Source organism: Amphiprion ocellaris, chromosome 4 (assembly GCF_022539595.1).
Source record: "Amphiprion ocellaris isolate individual 3 ecotype Okinawa chromosome 4, ASM2253959v1, whole genome shotgun sequence".
In the NCBI taxonomy this organism is placed as follows: Eukaryota; Metazoa; Chordata; class Actinopteri; family Pomacentridae; genus Amphiprion; species Amphiprion ocellaris.
In genome coordinates, this window is record NC_072769.1 from 9,126,974 (window position 1) to 9,151,345 (window position 24,372).

The window sequence follows — 24,372 nt, forward strand, 5'->3', positions numbered from 1 at the left end:
ATCTGGCTGTTTTATATTGAACTTTGATGCAGACTATCAAGGGAAAATTCTGATTATATATAAAAAGAAAATTCACATTATGTAAAGAAAAGCAAATTAAAGCTTAACACCATCAAGAAATTTCATGTAAATGCTGCTAAATCTTAAAATTAATTTGATTTTTTTGCTGTTGCTATATCATAAAGGAGTAATGGTTTAGTTTGTGAATCCCATTAAATAGCACAATATGCAAAAAGAAAATAGTGCAATAATACATGCCTCCCTAAAAACAAAACAGCAAAATAGAAAAAAAAAAACTTGCCTGCAGTACATCAACTCACAAATTATAAAATATTTGATTACAACTACACAACTTACTAGTTGTTAGTAAGTAGCCTGTTTATTGCTCCGTATATTGGCTGATATACAATAAATAGCAAAGACTTGATCCTTTTTGAATCAGTGCAAGATTATCTACACAACAAATAAATACAATCTATTTTAGTCGTTTTTATAATATAAATGAAAACAAAAACAGATTAGTCACAAGTAAAAAGTAAGTACCTCGATATATTTATCACACCTTGAATCCATAAAATTCTGGATTAAATGTCAATGAGAGAACCATCTTAAGTGACAGGTTGAACCTGTGCTGAACCTGTGTTATTTAAACCTCTGAGTTATTATTGTGTAGTGTCATCAGGCCAAGATTGAAATAAGTAAAAAAGGTTTAAAGGTTATGGATGTCTATGAGTCTTGCAAGAGATTTAAAAAGCTCTCCATTTTTTAAAAAAGTAAATCCTTCCAGAGTAAGGAAAATTATCTATAAGAGACTTACATTTTGAGGACTCACTGACCCAGCAAATCAGACCATCTGGTGAAAAAAGAAGGTAACTGTGCAGCTGCTGGTGTGAAAATGCAACAAGTCTACAATCAGAATGTGATTGCACAAATTTATCCTGCATGGTTGAGTTTCAGGAAGTAGATTGTCAGTCAACATACAGGCAAAGAGTAAGCCCTTTGGAATAATGTGCATCATTTGGCCACAGTAGAAGTAGACGTAATTAGCACTGACAAACAACTGTTTTTTTTTTTTGGTCAGTATTGCATAGCTGGTCCCAGCTATGAAACATGGTTGCATAAATGTTATGGCCTCTTTGTCTGCTGCTGGGTGGCTTGCAGTCCTTGATACAATAACAAATTCTGCATCATACTAAAAAGTGCTTGAAGACAATGTGAGGTCATTTGTTTAAAAGTTGAACAAGAAATACGCCTTTCAACAGGATGATGCATCTAGCAAATGCACTAAAGACGAGCTCTAACAGAAGAAGTTGGGGGTTAAGGAATGGGCAGGTCAAGAGCCAGATTTGAATCTTGCAACTGAAATAATTTTGCACAGAGCAGTGGTCAAAATTTTCAGAACGTCACTGGCGGACAAGCATGCAAAACACCTGCAAGAAGTTTTTTTTTGCCAAGCAGCAATGCTAGATTCTGATAGTTTTGCTGGATAATTTTTTGATTGAAAAGCTAACATTTAAGTAAATCCCATTCATCTGTAGACACTGTCTCAAAGATGATCAAGTCTTTCCTGCTTTAAATGTGTGGGAAAAACAAAAACTATTTCATAGCCACACCATGACTGCAGTGATGTTATTTCAGTTTTCTTACCTTATATGCACACCTGCATTGTCAAGTCTCTTTGCTTCTGTGTCGCTTACATGTAACAATCTGTGTTTTAATTAGAGCAACTTAAATGTGCCAAAGCAGCACTTTTGTTGGTCTGGAAAGATGAACTTGGCTTGGTGTAGTTCTTTGATTTTGCCACAGAGCGTCACTGTGGTCTTTATATGGCGAATGCTGCACTCTACACCTCCAGGCAACAGTGTAGGAGCAAAGTCAAATTGGAAAATATTATCTTCAAGCTTTATTTAATTCATAAACAAAAAAAAAAATCAACCAAAACAGGTGAGCTATCTAACAAAACACAGAGTCAAGCACTACAATATCAGAGAACACCAGGCTGAAGAAAAGAACAGGAGCCACACAGACTGTGAGTGGCACCTTTCACCTTTAGCTTTCAGTTACACATATTCAACAATTATCATCTGTACAACACCAGCCACAGCACAGACGACACTGTAACAAACCAGTGATATGAAATAACATTAAATGGGTTAAATAACCCTTAAACATGCTGTCAAACCCCCTTTTTGCATCTCTGAGTGCCAATATCAGGCACAGTTATTCAAGGAAACATGGATGTTTCTTAAAGCAGGTAATTTCATGTTGAGCTAATATAAACTAACACGCCATTTCCTGTGATTTTTACTGGAGCTTTACCTGTTCTAGTGCCTGGTTAGATGACTGCTAACCCTTCTTAGCCGTCATTGCGTTGTTGATTTGCAGAGTTTGGAGTTTTGCCTAATGGGAAGTACATTTACATTGTAAACTCCTACAGGATTATTTCAGATGTTGAGGTTTTGTGTTAATTCTCGTTGCAGTTAAACATATTTAAGAAACATTTCAACGTGTAAATATTCCCTTAAAATTTCTTCATGTAAATAAAGTGGTTCCATTTCATCTGCCGAATGTAAAGACCTTAGAAGTTTTCTGTTTTTAAATCCAACATCCACTACTGAAAAACTCCAAACTTGGATTGAGGTGTTAATGTATTAAACAATAAATCAACAGTAGCAACCACTTGATAATAAAAACACACATTTTAGCTCCAGTAAATACAAACAAAAAAAAAAAAAAACAAAGATTCAACAAACCAGACCTGGTTGAAAGTGTAACATAAAATCTCTTCAAATACTTGCAGGTTGTTTGGGGTATTATTGCAGTCTGATTGTAGGCGATTACTTCTACATAACAGTGCAGTGTTCCGACAATATTTTACAGTGGATTTGTTGAATATTTATTTTCAGTTTAGGAGGAAAAAAAATGACAGGTGCCTTCCTGGCTGGCAGGTAAAGGCTGTTAATAATTGGTAATTGCTGGATAATGTAACAGTGCAAGTTTCTCTAACATTTTTACACTGGTTGTTACACAATCCAGCACAGTAGTTATTTGAATGGCTTCAGACTCTTTTCCAGGTCTGTCAAATAAATATATTCTGTATATGGTAATAAATCTCACAGTAGCCTGCTATATATCCTATCTGTCAATTACGGAAGAATGTGTGTAGCTTAGTATCCGATTGAGTCACTAAATGACTCTTTTTAGACTGATACGGAAAAGAATATAACATCAGTTTTCTATGACTTTGTTGAAATCTGATATTATAGTATTTTTGCTTATAGGTTTTGAAATTCAAAAGGGACTTTGGCTTGGTAGAAAATACCTTGTACCAACAGAACTGCTGGGGCCAGCAGTAATGACAGCACAACTCATTTACAGCACAATAATAATAATAATAATAATAATAATAATAATAATAATAATAATAATTAGAATCCATTCAATTCAGCAGAATCAGGGGTTGCTAAAAGTTACCCATCACCTTTCAAATGGGCCCACATTCCAAACCAGACCTTCAGCCCCTTTATTGGGGATTCTAGATTGATAAGATATTAAAAGATTCAATATGGCTAAGAAGGCATATCCTGTTTTTTTTCTATTACAGAGAGGTACAGTTCTTGTGAAGATGCATAGTTCTAGTGCTATTGTCACTCACAGAGCTCAGGAAGATGCTGCCGAGTAATCCAATGGGATCCTTTAATATCTATTGAACAAAAGTCTGTAATAATAATAATAATAATTAAAAAAAAAGTTCAGAAAATGTCTCTTTAACTGAAACAATTAAACCTGATGTGGAGGACGGTGATCTGGGCTGAAGGGAGTGATGGATGGCAGGAGTTGAAGGTGAACAAGGAGCTGAAGGTAGCCCTGGTTTCTACACATTTGTCCGACACTTGGGGAAGATGGGTCCTCCCTCAAGCCTTCTCTTTCTTACTGTAGGCAGAGGGGAAAAAATGGGAGCGATAAGAATTAGAGGAAAAAACATCACAATCTAGATCATCACCTTGTGCACAGCAATGTCTGACTTAAGCAAGAAGAGAAGCGACTGAAAGGAAGGAAAAGCTTTCAAAAGGTGAAACATGAAGACCGCCTGTAAAAGAAAACAGTTTCAGTGCGTGAGACACAAGAACAGGATTGGAAAAGTGATGCTGGCACAAAATGATCAGTCATTAGTTTGTGGAATCTTGATTATGCACAATGAAACAATAAACATTTGAAACTAGAAGCTTAACCCTCAATGTGATTTTTAACTGTGGGCCAATTTACACAAGGAGCAAAACTCTGAAATAATGCAGGAGCTACCAGGAGCCTCCTTACATTACAGTTCATACTGTTGTTTAGTAGGCTATATCTCATTTACCAAAAAAACAATTCAACAGCCACAAACTAAGTGCAAAAAAAGTGAGCCCAGAGTCTTTGAGGGACCCAGAAGATGATCCAGCTTTGGAGGTTTGAAGAGCAGTGTTTAAAAGAGTAGAAGAGAGGATGAGCCTGAGCAGAGTAAGCCAAATTCCTCCAGACAAAGCAGGCATGGTAAAAACACCAGATCAGGACAGGAGAAGGAGCCAAAGAGTAAAACTGTCAAAGAGAAAGATAAGGTAGCTACAAAACAGAGCAATACAGCACGTGTTCGCTCTGGGAAAGTGATGCAGAAAACAACAAAACAGATTTCTGTAGCTTTACAGTGAAGCAAAAAGAGGAGAGAACACCCAGAATCTGCTATAGGAAGCAAAAATGGTGCACTTTCATTCTGCACAATCAGATTTTATATACAGTAAAAGCGTACAGAGGATGCTGAGGGATAAAAGACCCATTTCTTGTTCAGTGTTAGGCTTGAACTCGACTTCTTTCACATGACTTTATAGAACAAATAACAGAAGCAGATCTGAGATCCCTTCTTATCTGCATCTGCTGTCTATTTTGGAAAATTCATCTTATCTGCACATTAATTCTGCTGCATTTCAAAACCCAAGATTGTTTTGCCGTTGCAGTACCTTCACTGATGATTCATTGCTAAGTGTCTTTGAATGCTCTCGGAATTTTTTGCAAGGTGAATCCCATTTATTGGTTTCTAGATCTTGTAGAGTTCTTGCACTTTTTCAGGACTACACCAGGGACTGGAGGGTGGCCTTGGTAAGCCTGAGATGATTACAAGCTGAGAAGAAGGAAAGTGATGCAAGGTGCTGCAGAGAAGCAACAGAAACTCTAATATGAGTTTGACTGGAGGTGGCAGAGCTTCTGGTGGTCTGGAAAAGAACCAGGAGGTGTTGGCAGCAGAAAGCCGAGGCTGAACACTGTTGTGTTTGGGTTTCGGTTGTGTTTTCGTTTTACTTAGTCTTGGACTTGAACTTTTTCCCGAAGGCCCTCTCCAGCTCAGGGACAGATAGAGTGAGGGTGAACGAGCCGTCGGACTCTGACCTGACCACTCGGGCTTAAAGATGAGTGGGGGAAGGAAAAACATAACAAATTATGACACACACACTTAACGTCAAACAGTTTTGCACAAGAATATGAGCAGATTATAAAACCGTGAGAGACCAAACAGCAAATAAACCACGTTCAAACATACCTGTGCTAAAACCTTGCCTGGAGGTGAAGAAATGGCGTTAATTCAAACACTTATCCTTTTTAAATTAAATTTAAAAAGTGCTAACATAGTGAAGCTTACATTTTTGTTGACATTGTCAGAGAGGAGTTGATTCAGCTGGGCTTTTACAGATTATGGTACAAAGTGAACAATAAGAACGTGTGAACTAAAAAATTAAGAAATACAGGAATCGCCTGCATAATTTGCACACAAGCAGAGCAAGAAACATCTCCTACGCTCGTTTCGCTATGTTCTCTCTCTCATGCACACGGCCTTTTCTTAGTGTTGATGTCATAACTCAGGAAGGTACTGTTTTGATTGGCCAAGGCTCTCTGGCCGTACTACTGAGTTACCAACCGATGATATCACCCCGAACCCTCTATTAGACTCTGATTAAAGTAGAACTCAAGGAGATATAGTGAAGATAAAGTGTCAGCACTGACGTAAGAACTAACGCTGCCAAATGCAATGCTATTGAAAGACCATGTATAGGTTACATAAGTAACTCGAGCATGAGGTGAATCTGTCATCAAGTACATCATGAACGAGAAATGTTATCAGTTTGAGTACAACTTAGAGACTTTTGTCGTGTTCCCAGATGGATTTCTCCAAACCGCAAAGCTGCACCAGTGCTAATAATCACGTGCGTGTAGGAAAACCCACCCAGGTCATTGTTGTTCATCATGGCGTTGGAGCCTCGGAGACGTGGGCCCTGCTGGGTGAAATGATATCCAAACTTCAATAATGTGGTGTTTTTCTCCAGCATGCTGGCGATCTCCATCTCCACTTTGTTGCCTAACGGTTGGCTCTGGAGTTCAGAGAGAAAGAGGGTTTGGATGGAGGAGAAGAATTGGGACAAGAGGCGCGTTTGTGATGAGATTGTGGGATACAAATAAAACAAAATAACCACTGTCCTCTTCAGTGCCACTACAAATGATCTCCACTCTCACTTTAATCCGTCAGTGGAGCCAAATTGCAAAATGTGACAAAAACAAAGGTGAGAAATAAAAATGAGTGAGCAGTAAGTCACAGCTACTATGCAGTATGACGCAGCACAACGCAGCCTGGGAGCATTAGACTGAAGTGGCAGCGATGGTCTGTGTAAACAATCTGACACACACTTCTTTAGTGTGTATAAATCGACATGTTCTCTCTGCAGTGGGTTGATTATGTGCCAGCTGGTACCTGATTGTCTATCTTGAGCTCCAGTAGTGTGGTGTTTTTCTGCAGCGCCTCGAGGACGGAAAGGATTCCAGTCCCCGTTATGAAGTTGGACTCAATGTTCAGACTCTTCAGCGTCGTGTTCACCTTCAACATCTCTGCCAGAGCCTGAGGAAACAAAGAGCCCGTACTGGAGTGCATTGGAATCATGTGCTCTATAATCCTGCTACTTGTAGTCAAGGTTGCTGTGATAAAGTTTTATGTCTATATGGTACCTGCCATTTAGAAAGTGAAAGTTATTTGGACGAAAAAGTAAACAAGACCGAACATTAGGAGATGTTTTGCCTTAAAATAAATAGTTATCGAAGTTAAATCTTGAAAGAGCACTGAACTTACAAATGCTACAGGGTCACTGCTTCTGGTTCCTACGATACTGAACCTCTCCACCACAGTGTTCTTCATCAGAGCCTCAGCGTACGCTTTCAGAGTCGGGATGGGGATGTTCTGGGTACAAGAAAACACTAAGTTACATCTCGCTAAATGGTGTGTGTTTTGAGCTTTGCCATAACACATTACAACAGCAAAGAGCAATTTTAAGTTATGTAAATTTCCAGAATTTTTTATTTCAGAAAGTTCTGTCTAAGCTTTCAACCACCACAATTATCTTTTTTTTTTTTTTTTTTAATGAAATGCTTACTACAGGTTTTATATGACATTTTGTACAGCATTGTTAAAACAGTATTTTTTTACTCAAAATTAATTGAGCCAAAGTATTTTGAATGGAAATAACAATAGCAACCATAATAATAATAATAATATCAACCTCATTCTCAACAACAATAACTACTGAAACATATGTTAATTTAAATACAAGTGTCTAATTTTGGGACATCAATTAAACATGATATTGTATTTTTGTGAGGATTTTTGGCTTACTCTTGTGGTAAGTACTAAAAAAGATTTATTAATACAGAAACAAATGATTCATGTTCACAGAACTTGACTGTATATCAATTAAAAATAAACTGACCAAATCTACAGATATAAAAATCAAACTTGCTTGCTATCATTTTTAATACACTGCCTGTCCAAAAAAAAAGTCACCACCTGGATTCAACTAAGTAAATAGGTAAGAGCCTTCCATTGGATAATTACTGCAGTGATGAATACGTTTCAGCTGCAACAACTTATTTAACTCTAGCTGATGCAGTGAGGAGCTTCTCATTTCTTAAACAACCATGTCAGAAGACATATCCTGTGGTCATGGAAAGGATGTTAATCTGTCTCAGAAGGGTCTAATTATTGGCCTGCATCAAGCAAAGAAAACAATTAAGAAGATTTCTGAAACTACTAAAATCAGGTTAAGAACTGTCCAACACATTATTAAAACCTGAAGGATAGTGAAGAACCATCATCTTTGAGAAACAAATGTGATCGGAACAAACTCTTGGATAATCATGATCGGAGATCATTTAAACGTTTGGGGAAAGTAAGAGCATTTCCACACGCACAATGAGAAGGGAACTGAAGGAATTGGGACTAAACAGCTGTGTGGCTTTAAGAAAACCACTGATCAGTAAGGCTACATGGAAAAAAAGGCTTCAGTTTGCTGGGTAGCATAAAAATTGGACTCTGGAGCAATGGAAGAAGGTCATGTGGTCTGATGAGTCCAGATTTACCCTGTTCCAAAGTGATGAAGAGAGGTGAATGAAGTGATGCACTCATCATACCTAGTGCCTACAAGCCTGTGAGGACAGTGTTATGATCTGGGGTTGGTCAGGTTCAGCAATGTTATGTTCCCAAGGAATGAGGTCAGCTGACTACCTGAATATACTGAATAACCAGGTCCTTCCATCAATGGAGTTGTTCTTCCCTGATGGCACTGGCATATTCTGAGATGACGATCCCAGGATTCATGGGGCTCACATTGTGAATGAGTGGTTCAGGGAGCATCAGACATCATTTTCACACATGAATTGACCTCCACAGAGTCCAGACCTCAACCCCATTGAGAACCTTTGGGATGTGCTGGAGAAGACTTTGTGCAGCGGTTCGACTCTCCTATCATCAGTACAAGATCTTGGCAGAAAATTAATCCAACTCTGGACATAAATAAATGCTGTGACATTGCAGAAGCTTATCGAAACGATGCCACAGTGAATGCATGCCTTACTCAAAGCTAAAGGTGGGCCAACAAACTGTTAGTGTTTTTTGTTTGGACCGGCAGTGCATATAGCATTAAAGTCATATCTTATTTTTTATCCTCAGCACAGCACAGCACTCTTACCCTGATGTTATTAAGGTTGACCTCCACCAGGTCGGGATCATTCCTCTGCATTCTCCTCAGAGTTTCCTCTACATCAGTAGAGTTGGGTTCCTCATCGGGGACTGGTTTATACTGGGTGCACTGGATCACACCTGGGACGCAAGAAAAGTACAGTGCAACCTCATGCATATTGGGAATTAAGCTTCTGTTAAGGGTTTGAGTAAATCTAACAGTAAGAGCAACACATTGAAATAAACGTGCAGACTTGTTGTCACTTGACACATGTCCTGATTATGAGTTTAAGAGTCAGCTGGTTCCCACTTCACTAAACACTGTAAACAGCATTATCTGGGTAAATGATTGCTTGAGAGCCCGTTCACACGTTTGCTTACATGCACATCTCTCGCCAAACAAAGCACAATGTTCCATATTCAGAAAACAGACATGAGAACGGTGTCAATCATCTCAAGAAAGAGAATAAGTGTATTTTCCAAAACTGTTATGTCAGTAGAAGTGAATCCATATCAGCGAAGAAGTGTAGAGAGTTGTGCACAGGTATTAGTAGAATATTGTGAGTGTTGTGCAACTTTTAATGTAACAAGATCTGTGTATTTTGTGCTGTAGTTTAAAGAAAAAAGCTAAAACAAAATTCGATACTTTGTAAAATCCCTTGTGGAGTCTCTGTAGTGGAGGATCTAAAACATTTTTAAAAAAAGCTACTTTGGGCTTTTTGGAGCAATATATTTTTGCTTGGTTGATACCAGATTGGCCTTTCAAGTATAGATTTTGCTTGTCTTCATGTGATCAATGCTAAAACATAAAAAAAAAAAGACTAATTATCCAAACACTGTTTTATACACCATCCTGTATATCAGTAGTGAAAACAAAGCGACTGACAACTTCAGCAGGCGAGTCACAACTGTATAGCTGGCTCGCTTTATGAGCCAGTCATATTTGGAAGTCTCTGACTGTGTTTAGAACTGGAGGAGAATCTATAGGATGAGCCACCAGACAAGATAAACAATGGCTCATTAACACTGTGTATGTGTGTCTGAACGCGTGTGTGACGAAGGGCAAAAGTAATCTCAGAATACAGCAGTTTACATAGTTTACAGATGAATCATCGGTGATACTGTATTTCTCAAGTACTTATAGGTCAACAAATGAGTGTCTGCATGTACTAACTTTTATCTACTAATATACTGAACTGTATAAGAGTTGTATCGAGGGCAAAAAAAAAAAAAAAAAGATTGAGTCCATTGTCTTTGGTAAAATAAACTTACATTCTGCCAACATGAGTTCATTTCACTTGACTCCAGTTCAACCCGCTTTAGCATTTTTCCAGAATGAGGTGATATTTTCTTGATAATTGCTGAGTGATCTGCTTTATTTTAGGGTACTTTTACTTGTTTCCCAGCGCTGAATGCATCTGTGGTTGTGTCAAGTTAAGACAGAACATTTAGCTTGGCAGATTTCTCCAAATAAAGACTCAATAACGTACATTTTGGCAGATGTGAGTAATTGTGTGTGTTTTACATACTGTTGAGGCCTTGCTTGTTGACTATAGTGCTGCTGGCGAGGGCTTCGTAGTACTGCTGGTTACTCATCAGGGTGTGCATGCCCAAGATGGCTGGAAGACAGAAAACGAAGAAAGAGAATTACTGTAAGAGAAGAAAATAAAAGGAGTCGGTAGATTCAATGATTGCCTTGTTGCAGCCATACAGTGAAATAACAATTAATATACAGAACAAACCACTTGCAGTTTCACCGGATATTTTAATGATCAAGCACTTGTAGCCTGTATAGTTTTAGGCCAAAGAGAGACCACAGATCAATGCAACACTTCACATTCTACATCCTTCTAATAAAACGATGTCAATACAAGCCTGTGAAACCAGAAATGCTCTGGCAGTATATTTTTAATGGAGCCGTTTCTCTGAAGACACAATATAAAAAGACGCGATTTACAGAGAATTATTGGGTTGTTTGTTTGAAAGAGTTTGAGAGTACCAGACTGTGTTTGTTGAGCTTCCAACCACATGCTGTTCTTAGAAGAAAGAGGAAATGTAACCTACAACAACTCCAGAGATTAGGTATCCTCGAATAGTTCTCATTTTCTACTTCTGTTGTGAGTAGCAGCATTATTAACATTATTAGATAAATCAATTCATGCTCTGCCAGTGATAGTAGTAATGTTACACAAATGGCTGTGGTTAAAACTAAATGTGTTTACTGACTCTAAAATATACTCAAAGCAACTTTGTGTACTCCTAAGACTAATAACCTTTTAACTCAACACATTAACTAGGGTGCTTTACTGCCAGTACATGTTTCTGGAGTAACAATATTTATTCTGTATAGTGGGAGGTGTGGATTGTCTTTAGAGAAACTTACAGAGTAAAAGTACATTTTAAGTCATTAAATTAAGCCGGTCATATGTCATAAAAAGGTTGTGATTGTGTTGTATTTTAAGGGGAAAAATATTTAAGACTAAAGAGAAAACAACAAACATAGCTCAGAAAAACATCGACAAATGACAAGGGTTAATAACATGTCTCTTCTGACAGCAGCGATGTGTAAAACATAAAGATTTATCTTCAATATCCCTAAAATATGTTCTAACTTCTTTAATGACAATGTAAAGAAAGCTGGAAGCAAAAGTTTGACAAAGAACTTAAGTTAGCAATTGCCACGACTGATTTTTTGCTAAACAAATGCAAAGTTTTTTCAGTACATGCAAAAATATATTTGCTAGTAGGAGCATTTACAATGTATTGTACAGAGCTGATGAAAACATCTGTGTAATGCATGAATAGCAACAATTGTGTAAGAGCTTCGTTATGTGTCTTTTCCTGAACGTCTGCTTATATCAAAAATGACAAGATGAACAAAACAAGAGCATCAGAAGTGTTCCATGCAAACATGGTGCGCAGACTGCAGATACCCTGGATGGTGTTCAGTTAACGGACAGACAGATCCAGCAGAGATGGGGGGAGGTGAAGAAAATGGAGACACGGATGAAGAGATGAAGGGGAAAGGTGGATGGAAGATGGAAGGAGCGCTGGAGGAAATGGAGAAGAGTTAGACTGAGGAAATGAAGATTAACAAGGGATAGTTATAAGGCCGTGATGGTGGGTTTATACTGATTGGTTATGTGCGTCGTGTAGTTAGTGTGGTGAAGATGAAAAACAATTAGATAACTACACTTTGGTATATTTAACAATACAAATCAAGACAATGAATATCATACAGTGAATTATGAATGTATGTGAGTGTGGAAGAGTGAGCATGCTTATTTTCTTCTCTTTAATCTAGAAAAATAGGGCTAGCCCAAGAACTTTTTCAGTTTTCTAAAATATAAAAACAGGAGAAAAACTATATACATATATATAATTTTTTAAAATTAACAATGGCATTAAGCTAGGATTAATCATTTGGACAAACAGTCTGGTAAAAACTGGCAAACAAGTTATCCAATTAAACAGGCTGATTAAAAAAAAATACAAGTATCCTTAATGGAATAAAGCCAATAAGCCTTATGCATATACTGTAATAGATGTGAGTGTAAGGAGATGTGTGTGACAGCGTCAGGGTGTGTTACCAGCAATATCACAGAGCTCAGCATCAGTAGCACTAGCCAGGGCTTCTTCAAGCTCCGGTTCTAGAGTCACACTCTCTATGATGGGGTCCACCATCTTTTTAGGCACAAAGGCTTTTCCTGCAATACAAAGAGATACATTTAATACAGAGAATTATACTGGAAGCATTACTACTATGATGACTGGTATCTCTAACCTTAGTTCATGGCATTTGGCATAAAATCCGATGTTTATTCTGGAGACAAATTGTGTAACTTTGGCATTTTGTGAATTAAAGGCAACTCCACAGACACAGAGGTGATTTTGAAATTCAATTGCATCACACACATACAGAGAAACTCTCAGATATTCTTCTCTTTAATCTCAGACCCTTGTTTGATACTTGGATACTTCACACATATATATCATGAGGCAGGTGCAAAGGAGAGGGATGAAATGAACTCAATGAATTTTTTGGCGCAACATTTCAGTGCTAGACCTCCAAATGGCAAATGATAATTGTGCCTGCTGATTTGCCTAATGAAGGCCTGGCACCAGAAATGTGTGCTAATGAATGTATCTTTGCAAATTAGACAGTGTGCAAGAGTCTGATTGAAACTTCTCGACACCTTTAAATAGACAGAAAAAACGAAGACCAACGTGTTAAAACAGAACTCCTACTGACATTCAAGACATAAATGTCAATCTAAGGTGAAGCATCACACAAACATGTGGCATAGAGGTCAGTCCAGCTGCCCAGATCAGCTCTGTTACATAACAGCTGAGCAGTCTGAGGTGAGTAGCCTTCCTGGCACCTGACTTCAGGCTGTTGTCACTTAGTCTGTGACTTTAAAGACTCAGAGATTTGTGTCTTCACTGACAGCTCTGCCATGTCTGTATTTGTGCCGCTGCTCCTCAAGTGTCAGCCAGACATTTTCTGACCCCCCCCCCCCCCATATAAACACAAGCCTCTGTAGGAGGAGCTGTGAAATTCTGGCCAGAGTGCAGAGCAGCTTTCCAAAAAAAATCCCCTGTGCGACTCTTTTTGTTCAGTTTCACAATGCTGCTGAGCACAATAGAAAATGTGCGACAAGTGGAGTGGGCTTTATTTCGGCTTTACAGCTGGAAACTGCAGTAAAGCAACAACACCATCACACCAGAATGTGATGAAAATGACAGCATGGAAACCCTCTAGAGTTTCACATTGCGATATCTTGTGTCTGTCACCATCCATCACATACTGCCATGTCCACACCTGTACTGGTCCTGGCTAACTGACAGGCATCTGAGGACCTGATGAATGGAGGACTTGTGGAACTGAGGAAAGACTGGAGGTTTAGGGATTCCTCAGAGAATTTTTTTAAGGTCAATGCCAATGCTGAAGTCTAACTGCTTTACTTTTTTACTGATTATTTTCCACTTTATCTTCAAAATTTGATGTCACGTTTTGTTTTTAGCTTGAGAACCTGGATAATGCAGTCATTTGTAACATTAAGGGAAATCAAATAATGCTAAATAGGTCCAACACTGTCCAATTTGTCCTTTAATAAAAATCTGTCGCATCATAAAACTGTGTGCCTCTACACTGGGAAGACAACTTTTTTTTAATCATCAAGTTGGGTTGTGAAACTGCAAAAAAAAACAAAAAAAAAACAATGATTCTCATTTTAGATTAATCTGCAGAATAATTCTTCAAATTATTATGATTTTTGCTTTTCCAAAAAACAAAAAGCATCACACTGTGAAATGCCTGTTCTAATGTCCCACTGATCTGGATGGCAAATTCAATTATCTTGTTTTGTCTAGCTGGAGATCATAAACACAGAAACATTCAACATGTGACAAAGCATCAAATACTCATATCTGAGAAGCTATTGAAAACACCAAATAGTTGACAGTTTTGCTTGAAAAATAGGCTAAATCGATTACTGAGCATTAAAGTACTACAAGACAATAGTAATTCCTACCTCTCTTCTCCCCAGTGAAGGGCACCAGGTCTTCTCTGTCAGGATGCTCTTTGGCCTGTTTCTCCAAATGTGCCAGGAGGTTGTCTCTCTGAAATGTTCCTGTTGGTGCTTTCTTGGTCTGGTCCTTCTGCCGCATCCCAGCAGGCAACAACGCATTCTGGACATGGATGAGAATTTACAGAATTTAAAAGATATGCACCACATATTAGAGAAATATCCCATACTGCCAATCTGTGCTGTGCATTGGTGTCATAAGTGTTGCGTCATTAAATGTTTCCATTTTTGGTCGGCCTTTTTCAGTTCCGGACCACTTTGATCTGGACTGAAATAGCACTGTAATTATTCCCCAGAGGATGGATTCTCACTTAGAGAAATGTCTTGCCAACTATTAGATGGATTACCACAGAATCCAGTACAAATGTGCATGGTACCCAGAGGAGGAATGACATATATCTAGCTTCATCAGCAAGTCATGTACAATACTTTGATCTATTGTACCTGCAAAATTAGTGACATAGCATGCCAACACATTAAACCAGTGACTTTTTTTTCCAGTTATTTCCCCCATCAGTAACTGAAAATGATTCATCTCAAACCTCCGAGTAAAACTGATTAAGTCTTCATCAGACATTAACAATACTCTGTAAAGAACTACTAATTAACAACAAAGAAAATCCTTCCCCTTGGTGATCCCTCACGAGTGACCTGTTCCTCAGTTTCAGAACCACTGATGCAAACTAAGATGATGAACATGATAAACAAGACAAGATAAGCTTTACTTTTGTATATAGTACTTTGTTTGATTCTTTTTACTTTTTCAAGAGTATTTTTATCTATTTTCATTCTTATTTGCACTGCTGTTAATTTTCGTGTTCTTCCATACAAATTTTGTTGTACTTCTGCACAATGGCAATAAATTCTCTTTATCTTTAAGATAAACCTCAGCATGTAAGCATTTGGCTCATGACCGCTGTGCCAAAATACTGCCTTAGAGAGGTGCTGGCATGGCTGTAAACTCTTAATCTCGTAACTTCTTTAGCAGTTAAGTCCAGCTACTGCAGCATAAACCATGCTTTTTCTGCTGTAGCAGATTTTATGAGCTGCTGAATGACTAAAAAAGGGTTTTGGTGCTGAACTGTTATACCTAACTTAATTTCTCCTGTGATGGATGTTGTGAAGGAAGGAAAACAAAAAAGGCCATGATTCTCAAGGGACTTACAGAGCAGACACTGGGAAGTTATCGTAGATAGACAGTGAAAATACAGACATTATGTGAGGGTTACGGTCATGTATAAGGTGTTCATTGTTATAATTTAACTGAATTGCACTCAACACTGATCAAGAAATATTCTGCAATGCATTTTAGAAGAATTCAGAAGAAAAGGTTTGAATTCAAAAAGTCACCGTCTTCATTAATATTGAATCAAAGGGAGGTAAATACAGACATGGTGGTACTGTATCTTTACTCTGGTTAATGTAACTCCCACATCGGCCCCTATCTCCACTCCAGCCCAACACAAGACCAAGACATTTCCCAGACCATTACTGCACACCGAGTTATTTTCAACCTAAAGCAACATTCAAAGCCAAGCTCTTGGAAGTGCTACTTATAGCTTTATATCTTATCTCTCCTCTCAACACTCACAGACCTCTCTCTCTTCCTGCCTTTCACTGTTGTTCATATGTATTTGGTTGCTCACCTGTAATTGAAAACCTTTCAGAAAATAATATTAGCAGTGTAGCAATGATGTGCTAAAGGGTTTGCAGTCAGATCCCAGCAACGTGAATAAAAAAACATGCTGGGGGTATATCACACAAGTGCTGTCAAGCTTTCTGAGTCACACTTATATCAGCTGTAGATTACAGGCTTCAGTCCAGGACTTTTATTTTTAACAGCATGAGAGTCCCTCTTCCTCTCAGCAGCCACAGTAATAATCTATGAGACAGAACAGTAACATGTACAGTACCGGCCTCTGTGAGCACGAGACTGAGGAGCGATACAACTTTGAAGATCCGTGAGCGAGTTAAAAGTGACACAATTGCCATTTCAAACCTGTAATAACGTATATTTTTGGTGAATTAAGTTTTCTTGGTCGAGCAATAACAGCGCACCCATAGCACTGATTTGAACTAATGTTTCTGACATACAATTATAGTCTCTCCTTTTAGCTTTGGTCTCCACAAGTTCTTCAGAAAAGTATCTGTCTCCTCAACAGCTAAATGCTTGCTATTCTTACAGGTAGTCCCTAATTTTGTCTGTTAACCCTTTACGGTAATTTGGGTTTATTAGTGTGCCTAGCTTTGTACAACTTTGTTTCACATATGCAGTTGTACTCCAAAAGACATGGAAACACACATTGATGTGTAACATTGGCTGATATTCCCTTTAAGTCATGTGGGTCAGTAATAAATGGCTTTTTTTTTTTTTTTTTTTACTTTACAGTGAACGTTCCATGATTGGAGGAATGTTACCAGAAATCTAAGATACTTGTGATTTGCATGAACCTATAGATTAAATCTGAATATTAGACCTCCAATCCAGAAATGTAACAAATGTCAGAGCTCAAGTTACAGCCAAAAGGATGGAACCATAGTTTTAGAGGAAGTAAACAGAATGAGCTGGGCCAAGTTTACAGCAATACAGTATGTACTAAAACACTCAGTGTTCTCCTGATGATTGTCGATAAATTTATCTTTCTACAATAACAGTACAGCAGAACGTTTTGGCCTAACACGATAAAACTCTTTCAGTTGGTTTACTGGAACTGATGTGGGAAGACTTGCTGGGAAAGTTACAGTAAGTTTCAGAGCAAATGGGCATTTCACTGTTGTGCAATAGGTGACCCTCATAAACAGGCACAAACAAGGTGAGCACGCACACACTGCCTCTCACTGGTTATTCTGTTTACGTCACGGGGTCCCTGAAGTATTCACTGTTGGCATCAGTATCACTAACACACACCTTGTGAGTCCTTCACATTATACCCTTCCAGTCATCCCTTTGGCATCGAGGAGACTCCAGTCTGTTTATGAGCACATAGACATTCATCTGAAAGCTATTACAGCGGCTGTCAGCACCTCCACCCATGATGCATCACTGAGCGTTCTGTCGCATCAAATGCAGAAATAAACATCATAAAAAGCGGCAGAATGTAAGCACAAGTATTACTAATGTTTTGTAGCTGCTGTAGCTGCAGACAATACAAAAACAGAAATGCTGAGAAAGACTTCACAGTGGCAAATCTTCCACATTAGTAGAATATTTTCTGGAATTTATCACAGTTTCATTTCAGCATTAATAACAAACACTGTCTCCTATATTTCCTCACTCATTTATTTGATTAACAGTGACTTTATTAGGCATTATCTAAATTCAGGCAGTATTTATTTTTTTTCAATTAGATTGACGCTTCCTTTTTTGACAGATCACAGACAATCTGTAAAAAATATATTTCTCAAACTAAAGACTGCCTTATGCACATATTATGTTTATTATTATTATGTTTATTCTACCCAGCCTGTGCTAGACTTTGGATGAGCTGGTTTTGCCTGCACAGCATCCAAAGATGAAACCAGTCATTTACATTATGACCAATCACTCCAATGGACAACACAGCTGTACTGGCTATAAACACACATTACCAGCTAACGGCAATGCAAATGAAAACACAATGTTGCTGCAGTGATATATGTTGCACCGCAGCAGGTTACATGAGGGGGTCCATTAGGCCTGTATGCCCCCATAACTCTCCACTGACACCAACATACTGACAGCAACTGCTCCTTGTGGACTTGTATATTATAAACTTACATCAGGGTCCAGCTCCTCTAATTCATCCTCTAACCGCTGCAGCTCTTCTTCTGAGAGTTTCTTCAGCAGCTCGTCCTCGTCTATGTCCCTGTACTTCTCCATCTCCTTCCTCATCACCGACATTGTGGACAGAACGCCTGGAAACACGGATAACGTCTTTTAACAAAAGAGCTGACAGAGAAAACTAAAACTAACTTTTGTTTGGATCTATTGAAGAAGAGGACATAAACTATCAGCAATAATACAGGTAAAGCATAAAAATAAGATTGACATTGGGATTTTAGACAAAGCAAAAGCAAACATTTACTTGAATCATTATTATCTGCTATTTCTTGTATGCTTGGTGCAAAGTCTAGATTTTGGAGATGCGAGGCTTTGTGCTGAGAGACACTTAAACAGTGTAGTCACCTCAATATCCCCTCCAGATGAGAAACGAAATGCAGGTGATCAGGAGTCTCGACGGTCTTCTAAGAAGAAAATTCAACCTGTTAATGGAAACAATCAAGAAAACTTTAAAAAATAATAAATACATTTTTTTTAAAAATTTTTTATATATATATATATATATATATATATATATATATATATATATATATATATATATATATATATATATAAATAAATAAATAAAATGCTGGAATAACAGTGTGTTTGAACGATCTGAGAAAAGAGAAACAGCAACAGAGGACTCTCTTTTAGTGACTATACTCACCTCAGTGACCCCCAGCTTAGGGGTAAAATAACAGCAAAGGCAGCCAAGTGCCCTCAGTGCTGCTGGCAAAGCGAAATAGCTGGAAGAGGTAAAAACACAGGATTAAATAGATTAATAGCTCTGAGAACTAGGAAGCAACGGATGCATTAAATCACCATATTTCGCTTGCTTTTTACCCTTCTTCATTTTTCCCCTAAAGCAGCTGACAAGAAACACAGAAGGATGGGAAACGTACTCTAGTCCTGATCTGTGCTTTTCATCTCTTTTGCCATGTCGTAAACTGTTTGGCAGCTTTTAATAGTTCCTCATTGAAATGTCTCAGCTGAACTACTTTTGGTGGAACGTAAACACGACAGACCATCTGATGCTGTTTTTATTGCTGAAGATTCAGTTTTAGTTCACATTCCTCTAATAATCAGATTGCTTGTGGAAGCATTTGGCCAGCTAGTGGAGGACTCATTTTAAGTACCTGATATGGCAACGTGTCATTTCAACCACAATGAAGTTGTTAGCTGGATTTTTTTTTTCAGAGTAGTGGGTCTTTGAAGGAGTTTGACATTTTGGGTATGCATTAATTCACAGTCCAGCATATAAATGTCGGTAAAACTGATTACTAATTATTTTATGGTTATGTTTTTGTGGCTCAGGACATGAGACTACTTATTAATTTAATGATTTGTAAGTTTGCAGGAGAGGTTAGGCAGATTTGGTTTCCTCTGGAAAGTTCCAGCCTAGCCATTTACTTGTTTCTTGTCTTTGTGCTAAGCTAAGCTACGCTAAGCAGGTGCAAGTTTTATTTAACAAACTAATATGAGTGTAGTACCCTTCATCTTATTTAACTCTCTTCAAGTGAGAAAAAGAGGACATTTTCATGGATCAAAATTCTGTGTGATCCATGTTCTGTACTTTGAATACAAGATGCTGCTGTCAGGAAAACTATACAGACTTCAGTGTTGTTGCAAATTTAATTCATTTAAAAACTCATTTGTGCCGGTGTAGGTAGGAGTTTTAAACAGCAGCCTAAAACAAGCGTAGGTTACAGTGCTCCAGGACAAAACCACAACAGGCTGGATGCCTCAGGCTGAACATTTATTTATTTCGTTTTTTATTTCTAAATTATTGTATTGTAATTATGCAATATTTTTTAATGATGTTCACTTTTAATTCATTGCATAATATCTTGCGTCTGCTGGTGCTGTGTACTCATATGTGTTGACAGGTCCAGCTTCATAGAGTCCCAGACAGTTGATGCTGTACCAGGACAAAAACAATTACAAGGTTGTTGTGAACGTATGAAGTGTTTAGGAGTTGGCAATCTACAAATATACAATGTGTCAACAAAAAATGTTTGACAAAAAATAACTGTCTCGACAAGTTTTCACCCTTTACTGAACTGCTTTGTTGCTTTTTACTCTTGTATCCTGTAATGGACACTCCACTATCAAGCAGCGTCAGAAGTGCATCTGCTTCTTTTCTCAAAGTGCTCTGCAGAAAAGTAAAACTAAACCCTGGATGAACCTAATATCTTGTTCAGAAATGTGCTTTTCTTTCCTTTTTCTGAGATGGCAGTGAGGACATATCAGTTTTTCTCTCTTTAACTTTATGGGACCAGATGATTGATGATGGACGAGCTGCAGCGGAACATTTGTGGGTCACAACACGTAACGCTCTGCATACGCGCCGTCTCTAATCCCTGGTTCCTTAAAGCTCTGGGTCTGGCATGTGTTGAGCTGCCGCTGATGGATATCCACATGACAGCGCTAACTTTAACTTCACTCAGCCTGCATCAAACAACTGGAATGTTAACAAATTAGGCGGAAAATGTTGAGCTAAGGCTCTGAACCAGCTAAGTTCAGAAAATTCTGCATTCAAGGAGCACAAATGTGAGTGCAAACTTCTCTTTTTGATCTTAAGTATGTCAGCAAGTGTGTTTTGGCTTCCCTCCTCAAAGGTGGGGTCAAGCGTGCCGTTCTTTTGTTCTTCTTTCTCTAAGCCCCATGACAAGACAAGTTTCCAAAACCAAAGATGAAGAACTGGGCTGAGCTCCAAATAGCGCTGCAAGTCTGCTGGAAGATGCCGACCTGCTCTGATGATATCAAACAGACCACTGCCTGTAACGTTTCTACAAGCTTCTGCTTCATTTGAGAACATTCACTGGGCAGAAGGGAAAAACAAGCACAGGTGACCTGAGCCACAATGTACCCTGTAAAGTCATAAACATCTGACTTGACCTATGACTTCAAAACCAGGCCTGTCCAAGCATCAAACCTCTAAGAATAGCTACATTGATGTAGGATCATTAATCAAAGCCAAATGTGTGTAAAACCACCAAAGTGATGTTATATGACAGCTGGACTTGCATGAGCACAGCCATACTGAGAGTAAAAGTTCAAAACTCAAATATCTTTCTAAAACCAGAATTATGCAAGTCAACCACTTCTGCAGAATGATGTGCTTTAACAGCAATTTCTTCTCTAAATCTTTCAGGTTAATTCTAAACATAAACCCTGGTTAAGCTGTGAATTTTCACCCATGAAATACACATAACATTTCTGTAAAACTCAGACACGCTCTCAGGAAGGCCAACCCCTCTTAGAGCCTATAAATCAGCATGTAAAACAGAACAGGCAGCGAGGCGACAGCAGCTTTATGGTGTGTCAGTTGGCAACTTCCTGCTAAATGTCTTCAAACAGCAACATGACAGTTCATTTAAAATATCCTTAGCAAGTCCAAGATCTATTGCTGTCATCTCTACGTTGCAAAGACGACCTCCTCTACAAGTTTGTACATAGATGTGTAACTATTTCATAGATTCTGATATGATTAGAAATGATCCCTTCAGGTTTGAACAAATACAAGACCTTACAAATTTCACTTCAAAGTATCTCCAATGTTCAAATCCAATAACCTGAACAACGCGCTGGATAAATTTTGACATCTTAGGAGCAAATAAATATATAACCTTAATGTTCGTACTTTAAATGGCTATCTGTCCCTGTGGTAGAGGAAACAAGGCCACTTGAGTGGTATCTAAAACGAGAGACTGCAGTTGTAAGAGTTGGACAGGTCTCTGAAATGATCCAGCAGAAAACAGCTGAGAGACAACTGGTCAGCTTTCCTCAGCTGCGTCATGTGGCAGAGATAAGCTGCAAGACAGTGAGTGTGTACTGTGACATCAATGAAGGTAGACTTATATAGAGCATGAAATCAACAAAGCTGTTATCGAACAGCCTCTCATTCTAAAACCCTATTCTCAACAACAAATGAACCCTTCCTTCATTTTGCTGACAACACTAAACCCATGTATGACTGTGCTTGTATTGCCACTCTCTACTTTGGGGACCAGTAAGGAGTCATCTATCATGATGTGTATAATGAGAGGCCCGGTAGCTCACTTGCTGCCTTTGACCTGAGGTCAGGACATTTGTTCATTCTGCTGAGGTCAAAATGTCATAATATTTTATTTTATACAGTGCCACCTCACGGATCAGAGTGTTGCTTAGGGTATAATACTAAACCAAGAGCTGACTTACAACCTTATGAAAGCATTTATGAATAGTTTTGATTGTGAAACCCCATGAAGCAATAATTTAATGAGAAAAACGTGAAAAACAGCTCCGGTAGAGAAAAGATGCAAGATATCGAGCCAGGTCATGCAACACTGTGCTAAACCAGGCTATAAAGAAAACGGTAATTTACTGGCAAATGTTAGATTGTTCCAATAATAGAGAATGATGCAAGCAGGTCACAGAGGAACTGACAAGCAACATGTCAGCAGACCACTGCTGCATCTCACTGCACTTGTTGACTGAAAGCCTTATTATGCAAGACTTTAACAGATTATGACATTTGTACAAATGTATACACAATAAAAAGGTACACACATTTAAGTAGCAACTAATATAACAGAATTAGTACCTCTTTCTCTCTGCAGGACTTCTGTGTGAGGACTTGCAAAGGGCCTTGAAATAGCCAATAAAGTTTTCTCCAAATGAAGGAAAACAGGAGCTGAAATTAGAAAGTTAAGAAACCCGTTTATTCTTATTGGCTTCATGGGAAATTATTTCCTCCAAGTCACTTTTTTTTTTTTAAAGAGTTATCCGGTTGATTGCTTTATCCTAACCATGCGATCCTGGCTAATTTGACCGTTTTACTGCTCGCAGTGTAATTTTTGCATTAATTTCCGTACCTCCTCCAGCGCTATTTATAGCCGGCCGGTCCCGCTGGGTGACAGCAACGAATACTTTGACCAGATATGGTTTCCTCTCGGAGCCGCCGGGAGTCGCAGTGAAAGGTCCGCTCCGCTGCAAGGCGCACAAACCGGGGAAAATCCTCCAAAACTGCGCTACAGCAGCTCGTCCATGTCCCGCAGATAATCCCAAATCCAGCAAGATTTCAGCGCTCACGGAGTTTCCTCCCCCGTCCCGGGTCGCGTCTCAGTGGGTTTGCGGAGGCTGAATCCCATCTCCCGCAAAGGGCAAAGTAAACTTATGGGAAAGAGATCCTCCCCCTCCTCCCCCTCACACGGCTGCCCTGTCACTCCAGTGATGTCATGAAGGTGTCCAATATCGGACACACTGACTATCATTTACACTGGGATATCATAACGTTTACATACTGAATAAAACTATAAACTTAGCACGTAATGCTGTATTAAACTCTATTCTTTTTAAAATAGGGGAATAGGCATTTATTGTTCCTGCAGGCATCTTTACAACAGGATAGACTTCATTAAACCATTAAGTATGCATTAGAGAGCATGCAAGCATGAGATGTGAAATTTTGCTGGGAAACTAAACCAACTATAAGATAAAAATTGTGATATTTTCCAAGAGTGGGGTCATAGATCAGAAATCACAAGTCAAAAATGGCATGTTACTGACTTGTTTAACCATTTGCATTGTAGAGTGCCACACAGGTGTGATGCATTGAGTTTAACAAGTCGACCCACTGTTTCTGAAGGAAGTTGGACATTTACAGCATCATTTGTAAGACATATGAATCCAGAGCTGTCATTATTATTATTATTTCAAAAAGGACATGCCAGACATGTCTGACTTAACTTCAAGGAGCAATAAGTGTTGGTGAAAACCAAACTAGATGTGTTCCAAAAAAAAAAAAAAAAAAAAAACGTCCATAGGAAGCCTTTCAATACTGAAAACATCTTCATATTAGTTGGCAGACATTTAGGGGATCATGTTGTCGTACACATCAATCCAGAGCTGCCTGGAAGTATTTCTTTAAGGGACATGCTACACATATTTGACTCAACTTGAAGAAACAAAAAGTG

At 38.5% G+C, this 24,372-nt stretch overlaps 1 protein-coding gene across 6 annotated transcripts; it reads right to left on the reverse strand.

Moving 5' to 3' along the window:
* Positions 1-1,880: 1,880 nt before the first annotated feature.
* On the reverse strand, positions 1,881-23,571 carry tmod1 (tropomodulin 1). Of its 6 annotated transcripts, none has more exons than XM_023279887.3 (14): positions 23,272-23,571; positions 23,001-23,090; positions 19,083-19,161; positions 18,779-18,837; positions 18,371-18,507; positions 14,560-14,716; positions 12,616-12,732; positions 10,555-10,644; positions 9,036-9,166; positions 7,145-7,252; positions 6,773-6,916; positions 6,251-6,395; positions 5,332-5,431; positions 1,881-3,933 (listed from the first exon to the last, which is right to left on the reverse strand). In XM_023279887.3, the coding sequence occupies exons 5-14, from the start codon at positions 18,491-18,493 to the stop codon at positions 3,915-3,917; spliced, it is 1,134 nt and encodes a 377-aa protein (XP_023135655.1). In that variant the 5' UTR covers positions 18,494-18,507; positions 18,779-18,837; positions 19,083-19,161; positions 23,001-23,090; positions 23,272-23,571; the 3' UTR covers positions 1,881-3,914. The 6 variants fall into 6 exon arrangements, with proteins under 6 accessions (XP_023135655.1, XP_023135654.1, XP_054865903.1 ...); XM_023279886.3 differs by having other exon boundaries at positions 18,779-18,855; XM_055009928.1 differs by lacking the exon at positions 23,001-23,090.
* Positions 23,572-24,372: the final 801 nt, after the last annotated feature.

What these genes read in the sequence shown, in the direction of transcription:
- tmod1 (XM_055009928.1), bottom strand. Translation starts at nt 18,493, where the DNA reads ATGTCGGTGATGAGGAAGGAGATGGAGAAGTACAGGGACATAGACGAG. An exon ending in CTTCACTGGGGAGAAGAGAG is followed by an intron (nt 12,733 to 14,559) that starts GTAGGAATTACT and finishes TTTGTATTGCAG; the next exon opens with GAAAAGCCTTTGTGCCTAAA. An exon ending in CAACAAGCAAGGCCTCAACA is followed by an intron (nt 9,167 to 10,554) that starts GTATGTAAAACA and finishes CTTGCGTCCCAG; the next exon opens with GTGTGATCCAGTGCACCCAG.